Raw genomic sequence first — 11,180 nt, forward strand, 5'->3', positions numbered from 1 at the left:
TTGAGCCATGGTACTATAGATGGAGAATCAGAGTTATCTAAAAGAAAAAAAAATAGTATCTAATGAAGACATCTGGATGTCAGGGCATGTGGAGGTACAGTTTTCGAGAAAGGGTGATAGTAAAAAGTGTGCCAAAAATTCCACAGATGCTCATTTTTACATATTTATTTACATCTGTTTTGGTAACTAGGCTGTGAAATACTTTAAGGCAATGCCTATACCTTAAGACAGTGACCCTGCCTTTATTTTCCAGGGACTAAAAATGCATTAGGTCTAAAACCTAATAGACCTCAATAGATATTATTATTTTTTAAATAACTGATATTGTTTGGCTCTGTCGCCATCCAAATTTTATCTTGAATTGTAATCCAAATTGTAATTCCCACATGTTGAGGGAGAGACTTTGTGGGAGGTAAATAGATTATGGTGGCAGTGTCCCCATGCTGTTCTCATGATAATGAGTTCTCATGAGATCTGATGGTTTTATAAGGGGCATTCCCCACCTTTGCTCTGCACTTCTCTCTCCTGCTGCCATGTGAAGAAAGATGTTTTCGCTTCCCCTTCCGCCATGATTGTAAGCTTCTTGAGGCCTCTCCAGGCATGCTGAATTGTGAATCAATTAAACCTCTTTCTTTGATAAATTATCCAGTCTCAGGCAGTTCTTTATAGCAGTGTGAGAACAAACTAATACAATAACACATGTGTTTAGTAACATACTTAAGAATAACTTGTGTTAGGAAACATACTTTTATTTTTAGTATAATCTTCAGGGTGTTTGGAACTTTGAACAGTCAATCTTTACAGTTAAATCTAGAAGCAAAAAAATAAGTCAAATATTTTAATAATTGATTTCATAAGAAAAAATGTTGGGAGAAATATTTACATATATGACCAATTTAATGATTTGCATTTGTCTCCAAAGTCAACTTTGAATTTAATAACCAGGCTTTTACTTTCAGTTATAAAGTGATGGATAAATCTTTTCAATAATGTTTTTAGATTATATTCATACCCTTTGAAAGTATGAATAACTAGCTTGGTGGCTAGTTTAGTAGACTGATTTACCTCTTAAAACAATTTGCACCTATGTTTCTGATAGTATGTTTCTTTTGTATTCTTCCTTGACCCAGTGAATATTCTGAAGATTCAAATGCTGTTTTGTGGATTTGCCTCCTGCAGGAGTGTGAACACTCAGACCACTCATTTGTCTTATATCATCCAGATTGACCAGTTCATCACTGACATCCTCTGTGATGTGTATGTCTGAATAATGGCATTTGGTTTTTCTGTGCCTAGCTGCTCTGGTTCTTCCAGCTCTAGGAAATGTAGTTTCTTGCTTTATCTCCTGTTTACTTGGGGATCTGTGTTCCTGGAGATGTAGGCATGTGGCACTGTTACAGTGTCTTCCTGCTTGGGAAGCACCTTCACTTTTAGAAGGACACTTGGGTCTCTTCCCAGCAGTTGAAGAAAGCTTCACGTATTGGACTGTGGTTGAAGATGGCCTCCCATAGTTTGATTCATTGCCGTGTGCATGCTTTTCTTTTGAGGGCTCACAGCATATATTCTGGGTGAAGTGTTCACTTCTGTGACTTCCTCTCAGAGAGAGATTACTCGATTCTCTGCTTGCAGATCTCTTTCTAGATCCAACACACCAGGATTTGGATCTGTGAGTACTGGACCTTGATCGTCTTTGGATTCTTCTCCTGGAGTGTGAACCAATTTCTACAGATTGGGAGAGTTGTCTACACTTCATCCTCTTTTTTCTGAAAGAACTCAGTTTCCTGCCATCTCTCTCAGGAGAAAAGGCATTTTCTGAAATGCAACTCCAAGAGGGGTCTCTCTCTCTGGATTTGCAACTTTTCAAGGATCTTTCTCTGGACAGTCTTTGAAAGGTCTTTGGTGAAGGATCTGAGTATTTGTTATTTTCTTCTTCTTTTTTCTGAAAGTTTATCTTCTGGCCAAGGCTCAAACCCTTTCTTTCTCTTAAACTATATTTCTGTGGATGAACCTGATTAGAAATTGCGAGGGTACGGAAGGTGTGTGTGGTTGTGTCACTCTTTCCCAGATCGTGGACATGATCAGGAAACAACTTTATCCCTTCTGTCTTTTTCTCTTGAACTTTTTTTTTGCAATTCAGTAAGCCTGGGCACCTTTCCCTTGGAGCAGCCCACTTCTGGAGTATATTATTCATAGAAATGGTGCTTTTGTGGTCGCTTGATTCTGCTTTGTCTTTGAGTCCACCATAGATTTTGCTTACTGTTTCATCATAGACTGGTGGGATTTCAGATTTCTTCAAGGAAAAGTTACCATTTGGAAACTGTTTCAAGCCTGACAGGGGCCTGTCCTCTTTATCCCATTGACCCTGGGTGTTTTTAGATTGCTTTGTATTATGTTGAGATATCAGTAGAGTGTGATCCTTTGGCAGAGGTGAAACAAGAGCTGATACGAGGGGCTTCTTGGTTACATATGGTGAAGCAGCAGAGCACTGATAGATGGCTCGCTGGTCATAGGTATCCATGTTGTAAGGTGAATGAACAAAACTAATAAACTCATGTAGGAAATGGTGGGTGTGTTGTAAGAGATAAGGTTCCAGGAGGTGAATGAAGGACTCACTGTCCAAGTCATATTCTGTCATGTGATGGAGGATGGTGGTTAGGATGTTCTTCACTGTGTAGCCATAATTTCCATAAACAGCTGTTAGTTCCCGTTTCAGCCATGGAACCAGCCGGTGTAGGCAACCAGGGTTTCTTTTAAAATAATTAGCCGTGAAGTGCTTATGAGGTTTGTAGCCTTGAACATGCGTCACCCAAATTCCAGAATAATACAGAGCTCTTCTGAACTTCATAACCACCTGATCTCTAAAGTAGCTCAGGGACATGGAGTTTGGCTGGAACTTCCCACTATCCCCAAACTTTCTCAGTAACTCTTGGATAGTCCGCTCTCTCAATGGCTTGATTTTCCTTTTGATATCCTCAAGGTTCCAAATGGGATGATTGTTTTGAGAAGAACCCACATAGCTTTCCTCATCTGAGGGAAGAACTGCTGAGTCTTCTTTGTTATCACTCTCTGGCTTGGTGGGACAACACTGAGAAGGAAAGTACTGCATGCTAGAAGAAAGCATGGATTTCTTCCTTGATCTTGAATGTAAAGAGCCATTGCCACTCTCATGGGAACAGGGGTTCCAATCAGACTCATTCTGAGGACCCTGTGAACAATTAGGACACTCACAGTGAGATGAGAGATCTAATGACATTGCTGTTATATTGGATTATATATTTCACAGTCGAATACGAGAAAGATTGGCTCAAATCAACTCCTCACTTGCCATGAAAAATGTCTTTTAAAAGCACTCCATTCCTGTTTTCATAATACATTTTATCTCCATGGAATAAATGGAGAATAAAGTTAAACAAACTATTCCTCAAATTAATAATAATGTGCTCATAAAACCCAATGTAGATAAGGCAATGGGGATACAGGCATAGATTTTCTTTTTCTCTCTCAGATTAGTTGTTGCAAACTCTGAAAAGCAAATTAGAAATAAACATCAAAGTTTAAGTACTATATTCTTTGATTTAGCAATTCTAATTCTATAAATTTAATCTAGCTGTTGGAACCATATATATATATATGGAACTTATATGTGTGTGTGTGTGTATATATATATGTTGACTTTATTTTTGTAACAACAAGAAACTGAAAACAACTTAAATATCCATCAGTAGGGGACTTGTTAAATAAATGATATTTCATTCATAGTATTTAATATTATACAGCTATTCAAAACATGATGCAAAGTACATGTTAATATAAGAAGATTGCTGAATACATTTTTAAATTAAAAAGCTTATATAGAAGTATGAAAGACTATTATAAACTCTTAAACAGTAAGCATTAATTTCTGTTAGCATTGTGAACTCAAAACCTGAAAAGTTTTTCTATTAGGAATAACAAAATAAGGCTAGCTATAATAATTATGTATATACATACACACACACATATATGTGAGTGTGTGTGTGAGATTGTGTGTGTGCGTGCATGTATGTGTATGCTGAGTTGAGAGGAAATAAGCAAAATTGCCAAACATTAAAGAACCAGAGATAATTAGGAATCCAGAAAAGGAAGTGAGTTCTAATACCGCTAGTTATCCATATCTGGTGTTCTTGAGCTTTAATTCTGATAGAACTGATAGCTGCAGATGATCAGAGACAAAGAATGGATTCTGTTGAAAGTTAAATATTTAATAGGAAACCCCTCCCTAAATCTGTGTATCCAAATGTTTACAGTCTCGCAAAAAGGCGAATTTGAAAAAACAAAAAATCACCCCACAAAAGAGTCAACAAGAAATCTTAGAAGAGCTATAACTAGAAACAAGTCAGTGTGTTTGCAGACTAAATTCAAACAATCAGTTTTCTTAAAAATCTCAAGAGCATAATTTATTTTGAGTTCCATACTGATCCCAGGCAACTAGTATAGGCAAACCCAAATTTTCTCTGGAGGAATGCAGCTTAAACCCAGGTCTTATGACACATTTCCTATAAATTAGTTCACAGTCAAAAATCACCAACAAACAAAAAATCGGTCATCATATGCATTAGTCCACAGAAATAACAGAGAGCAAATTTGGCTTCTAAAGGAACTCGAAAATTATACACTGAGTATGTTCAAACAAATAAAGGTGTTTTGAAAGTGTTATTAAAAAAAGAGTGTATAAAATATGACAAAAGGGATTTGAAACATAACCAGATAGCATTTCAAGAAATAAAAATATAAATATTGAAATTTTAAAATGAATGGATAAAATAAACACAAAATAGACATAGATGAAGAGACTTATTAGTACATTAAGATGGAGATCTGAAAGAATGCATAGAATGCATCACGGAGAGAGAAAGAGATGGACATTTGGAAGATAAAGACAACTTTTAAGTAAGACTGTTTAAGATGTTTAGGAAATAATAGAGAAAATGAAGGAAAAGTGATATTCAAACATATCTAACAACTTTCTGGAATGTGTAAAATATGTAAATCATCAGTTTCAGAATTATGATAAATTCCAAGTATAATAACTAAAAAGAAACCCCCTCTAAAATAGATCAAAGTAAAACTGTTGTACACCAAAGATGAAGTGACTGCCCAGTTGTAATTATATAAATCAAACAAAAAAAGACTATATCTTCAAAGTACTGATTAAAGCAAACCTGTCATCTTGGAAATATATATCCAATGAAAGTGCCTTTCAAGGATTAGGTCAAAATTTGAATTTTGAGAGAAAGACATTTGTCAGAAACTAAACCCCAAAAAAGTTAAAGACCAACCAACCCTTTCTAAAAGAACATGTGAAAGATGTAGTTCAGAAGGAAAATTGTACAAAAATGACTACAGAAGGAACTGGTGAGATGAAAGACAAAATGGTAAACAAAAATGGTAAACATATGGATCAATCTAAGCAAGACATGTATAAAACAACATTATAAATGTCTATATTGTGGGATTAAAATGAAAATAAAGCTCCAATATAAAAAAAGTTGGAAGGTGAGTAATTCAACTCAAAACATTTTAAAGTTTTTGTTTTATTATGAAGCTTAAGATGTGTATGAAATTTGGACATAGTTAAATATATATATTAAAATGTCTACAATAAACACTAAAATAATAGAAATGGGCCACATACAAACTTGTAAAAAGGACAGACAGTGGAATTAAAGAGGAAAACATCAATGAAATTCAATATAAAAATAAAATAAGCAAGTCAAATAATGAATAAAATAGAATTTCATATGTAAATTTTAAAATAATAAATATAAAATTTAAACGGATATTCTTATGGGGCAAAACTACTTGTAAAGAAATCAATGAAACTGACAAACTCTGAAATGAAGATAGTGTTTCTTACCAGGTGTTAGAGAGGGAGATAAATGCCATCAAGAAGAGACATGCAGAGGTCTTCAAAGGTGGTAGATGTGTTCTATTCCTTAGCCAAGGGGGTGGGTATTATGCATTTACTTTATTGTTACTATTTAAAACTTACATATGTTACACATCTTTTCTAATATTTAATTAAATTTTTAATTCAAAAAAGATACACAGCACATGCTTGGATATATACAGAAAATTTCTGGACAGCTATACAAAAGATGCCAATATAGATGTAGATAGTTGAATTTGATGTAAGGATAGGAAAACAAAGCTTACATGTAGTTTCCAACTTATACTGAAAATGTAATTTTTAAAACCATTCACATGTATTATTTTCCTAATTAAAAAACTAGCTAAAAATAAAATCATATATCACATAAAATACATCTTGAAATCTTGATCTACACATTTTGAGCATTTTGGGCTGGCATGTTTGATGAAAAATTGCTCATATTTTTTTTTTTTTTTTTTTTTTTGACGGAGTCTTGCTCTGTTGCCCAGGCTGGAGTGCAGTGGCTGGATCTCAGCTCACTATAAGCTCCGACTCTTGGGTTTACGCCATTCTCCTGCCTCAGCCTCCCGAGTAGCTGGGACTACAGGCGCCCGCCACGTCGCCCGGCTAGTTTTTTGTATTTTTTAGTAGAGACGGGGTTTCACCGTGTTAGCCAGGATGGTTTCGATCTCGGGACCTCGTGATCCGCCCGTCTCGGCCTCCCAAAGTGCTGGGATTACAGGCTTGAGCCACCGTGCCCGGCCTGAAAAATTGCTCACATTTTTAATAGTTAATATTTTTCATTTAGTTTGACTTCTCATTATCTTTGACATTTTTCCATGATAGAATCTACTTCTAGTTTTTTTTATTTTTATTTTTATTTTTTGAGACAGAGTCTCACTCTTCCACCCAGGCTAGAGTGCAGTGGCACCATCTTGGCTCACTGCATCCTCTGCCTCCCAGGTTCAAGCGATTCTCCTGCCTCTACCTCCTGAGTAGCTGGGATTATAGGCACCTGCCATCACACCCGGCTAATTTTTGTATTTTTAGTGGAGACAGGGTTTCACCATGTTGGGCAGGCTGGTCTCGAACTCCTGACCTCAGGTGATCTGCCTGCCTCGGCCTAAGTGCTGAGATTACAGGTGTGAGCCACCGTGCCTGGAAAACTTCTAGTTTTTTAACTCGTAGAATACTAGAGTTGGAAAGAATTTCAGAGATCATATTGTGTAGTAGTTTTCAAGGCTTTTGAAGGCAAAGAACTCTTGTAATAAAATCATACTGTGCAACACATTAGACATAACTCAGTCCTGTCTCTACCTCCCAACTTCCTCAGCACTGCCCACCTCACCCCATGCATGGTTCTCCAATACAGCTCCACTAAATTATTGGGGTCACCATGGAGTTTAGCTTTACAAAACTCTTGTCTACTTCACATCTAACTAGTGCAGAAATCTATATAACCCATAGCAGATTGTTACCTGGTTTCTGTTCCAATTCTGCCTCACAACTTTAGGTATTCTTAGACATGGTTCATTCCATTTCACTGCAGCTTGGTCTAAGGATAAAGTTTTTCCTTGCTGCTAGCTAAGATCTTTTGTTATATAATTTCAAATTACTAGGCCAAACTGTGTCCTGGCTCAAATTTCCCATTCTTCTCCCTAGCCACACTAATCCCTTCCACCAAACTATAAGAGCCTCTCACATGTGAAGGCAGTTAGCTTATGGCCCCACACAACACAACTCTCTGACCCTAGCAACTGGGGTCTCTGTCCTGGCCTCCTCAATTTGGAACTACCTTAGGACCTCTTCCATCTGTGCCCTTTCACAGAGGGGAGGAGCTGATGAAACTAAGGCTGTCTGTACTCCCTTTTCCCCATAGATGATCCTTCTGTTTTCTAGAACTCCTAAATTTCTTGCCTAAACAGTCCTTCCACAGCCTGCACTAACCTCATTCTAGGTCTATCCTCAAGGGCAGACCACATGGTCAACATACACAAACCTAGAGTAGAGAAGTGGACATGAGGTGAGTAGATGGAATTTGTGAATGGAGACTGGAGTGCAAGAGGCTACTTATGATGCTAGTTATAAAAGGGACAGGATGCAGATAATGAGGTTTTCCATTTGTACTTTTACCTCAACCCCCACAAATATTAAGAGCAATCCTACTCTCAAAACTTTTATTTTTCCGATCTTATAATTTCTACTGTCTTCGAGTTCAATTTTATGATAGCTAATCCAATTCCTGCTAATACTAGGTTGCCAAATTAAAAATAACCTGTGTCTAGATCCCTCCAAGTTAAACAGTTTTAGTGAATTATTAATTTTTAAGCAAATATAGCCAAGCTGATTGCCTAACTTCCATCCCTTCTGTTGAGGTTTCAAGCCATCCTTTCCAGAGGTAATGCTTTCACCAAGTCTTCATTCACCTAGAAAGTAAAAATGACAGAAATTACATTATTTAGCAAATTTACCTCCTGGAGGATTTGGAGGTATCCGCAGTCATTTGAGCCTTAGCTTGCTGGATTAATTTGGTTGTAGTGGATCACCTACACCTGTTTTGTTTGCCTTAGAGACAGAATTTAGAACACAGGGCAAGTTCTGCTATGGTCTAGGCAAAGAGAGAGCTCCAAGTTTTCCATGAAGCTTGGCATATTTTGTTTCCCAGCACTGTCCCAAGTGCCTTTAAGATGCAATCCTGAATAAAATGGGATTCAAATCCATGACTTAGAGGGTGCCAGAACTCTTTGTTTCAGTAGACCAATCAGAGCCAATGTTCTAACAAGTAGTCTGATTCAGAAGAGAGCAACAGTGCTTGGTGGAATATCACTTTTCCTGATGAATGAATTCTCCAAAGTAAAAGTTGCTGATGTCCTAATAATATTTGGATTTAAATTATTTAATAGGAAAATTGTCACTTTCTCTTTAAATGAAAGTTATGAATAAACCTGTGAGCATGTATTTGAGGTGGGTTGATCAACATCTTGGTTGTTTGTGTACCAACATTTTGGACTCAAAATGATACAAATTTGTTGATTATTTTTTCAGGCCCTTTACTTGTCCATGGCTAAATACCAGTTAAGACAAAAAACACAATTGGAAGGTCACTTAAAATAGAACATTTTTCTTTTCTGTTGCTTTTATGACTGATAAGCTCACTTAAAGTTTAGTCATGCTTACCCAGGTTATTCAACCTCTCTCAGATCCAGAACGAAACCAATTTAGCTCACAGGATATTTGGAGGGATTATGTGAGCTACTCTGTGTTAGTGCTTGGCATCTAATAACAGTTCAATAGAACAGACATTTTAATGTTACTTTTAGCGTGCATCATTGAGAATGTCCAAGACAGTGCATCGTCTTTTATAAAAATTGTGTTTTGTGTGATTTTTTTTAACCCAAAATTGATACCAATTCTGTTACCCCTGTAACTTTTAGGCAATATAGAACCACGTATCTTCGTACCTATGTCAGCAGTATGTAGAGGAAAGAAGAGTACCGAAATGAGTTTTTGTTCTAGCAGTACCCCCAGCACATACCCCTATGCTCCCTGAACCTCAGCTTACTTACCTGTGAAATGAAGCTTGTAGAAAGGTTCAGGCCAGGTAAAGTGGCTCACGGCTGCAATCCCAGTACTTTGGGAGACCGAGGTGGGTGGACCACAAGGTCAGGAGTTCGAGATCAGCCTGGCCAAGATGGTGAAACCCCATGTCTACTAAAAAAGAAAAGTACCGCGTGGTGGCGGGCGCCTGTAGTCCTAGCTATTCGAGAGGCTGAGGCAGGGAATTGCTTGAACCCAGGAGGCAGAGGCTGCAGTGAGCCGAGATCTCACCACTGCAGTCCAGCCTAGGCAACAGACTGAGACTCCGTCTCAAAAAAAAAAGAAAATAAAAAGATTCAAACAAGATAATAGGTGGTAAAAATACTCTGTAAAATACAATAATTAGTAACAAAGTGCACTTAGGAGATAGTCCCCTGTAGACAGTGTCTAGCACAGTAAAAAATACTCAGTAAATATCTGTTGGAAGAAAGAAGGAGTGGGTAGAGCTGTAAGGAGAATGAGAGGGAAAAACAAAAGGAAAATTCATAAGGGAGGGACATTAAATTTTCTCTTTTTTATTCATACATAGTAATAATTAATACTTATGGGGTACTTGTCATATTTTAATACATGCATACTATCTGTAATGATCAAATCAGGGTATTTAGGATATTCATCACCTTGAATATTATTTCTTTGCATTGGGAACATTTCAAATCTACTTATTTTGAAATATACAATATATTGTTGTAACTGTAGTTATCCTACTGTGCTATTCAAATCCTAGAATTTATTCCTTCTAACTGCATGTTTGCAACTATTAACCAACCTCTCTTCACCAACCCCCCACCCACATTCTTCCAAGCCTCTAGTAATTATTACTCTACTTTGTCTTCATGAAACCAATTATTTTAGCTTCCACATATGACTAAGGACATGTGATATTTTCTTTCTGTGCCTGGATTATTTCACTTAACATAATGATCTCTAGTTTCAGTCATGTTGCTGTAAATTACAGGATTTTATTCTTTTTTTATGTCTGGGTAATATTCCATGTGTACATATACCACATTTTCTATATCCATTCATCTGTTGATTCCTTATCTTGGCTATTGCGAGTAGTGCCACAGTAAATTTGGGAGTGCAAACCTCTTTTTCTGTATACTGATTTCCTTTTCTTTGGATGGATATCCAGCAGTGGGATTTCTGGATCACATAGTAGTTCTATTTTTAGGTTTTGGAAAGCCCCCATACTGATTTCCATAATGGCTGTACTAATTTACATTCCTACCAATAGTATATGAAAGTTCCCTCTTCTCTGCATCCTTACTAGCATTTGTTATTTTTTGACTTTTTGGTAATAGCCACTCTAACTAGGGTAAGATGATATCTCATTGTGGTTTTGATTTGCATTTCCTTGAGGATTAGTGATGTTGAGAATTTTTTGATATACCTTTTGGCCAAGTTTCTCTTTGAGCTGCTTATATTTCAATCTGTCTCTTCATTTTTTTTTTCCTCCACCACTTTCTTCCTTTCCTTTTCTTATTTTTACTTCTTCAGTTCCTAATTTCCCCAAATTATGAATCAGCTTAGAAGGGAAAGGGTTGTTGGGAGAGGGATACACTGGCATCCACAGTGAGATATTTCCAGTGGCTTAGGAAGATCTTAAGATAACAATGGCAAGATGATGTGTAACAAGTAACCTAATCAGTGATAGCCAAGAGATCAAATT

The 11,180-nt window shown here is 36.8% G+C and overlaps 1 protein-coding gene across 1 annotated transcript; it reads right to left on the reverse strand.

The window, feature by feature from the left end:
* Nucleotides 1-730: 730 nt before the first annotated feature.
* LOC105518137 (E3 ubiquitin-protein ligase Topors-like) lies at nt 731-8,449 on the reverse strand. Its single transcript, XM_011950998.1, has 2 exons — nt 8,383-8,449; nt 731-3,522 (listed from the first exon to the last, which is right to left on the reverse strand). The coding sequence occupies exon 2, from the start codon at nt 3,251-3,253 to the stop codon at nt 1,085-1,087; it is 2,169 nt and encodes a 722-aa protein (XP_011806388.1). The 5' UTR covers nt 3,254-3,522; nt 8,383-8,449; the 3' UTR covers nt 731-1,084.
* Nucleotides 8,450-11,180: the final 2,731 nt, after the last annotated feature.

The sequence above is a fragment of the Colobus angolensis genome, unplaced genomic scaffold (assembly GCF_000951035.1).
Source record: "Colobus angolensis palliatus isolate OR3802 unplaced genomic scaffold, Cang.pa_1.0 Scaffold313, whole genome shotgun sequence".
NCBI classification, from domain to species: domain Eukaryota; kingdom Metazoa; phylum Chordata; class Mammalia; order Primates; family Cercopithecidae; genus Colobus; species Colobus angolensis.

Excerpts from the sequence above, each read along its gene's own strand:
- LOC105518137 (XM_011950998.1), bottom strand. The coding sequence starts at position 3,253 with ATGTCATTAGATCTCTCATCTCACTGTGAGTGTCCTAATTGTTCACAG.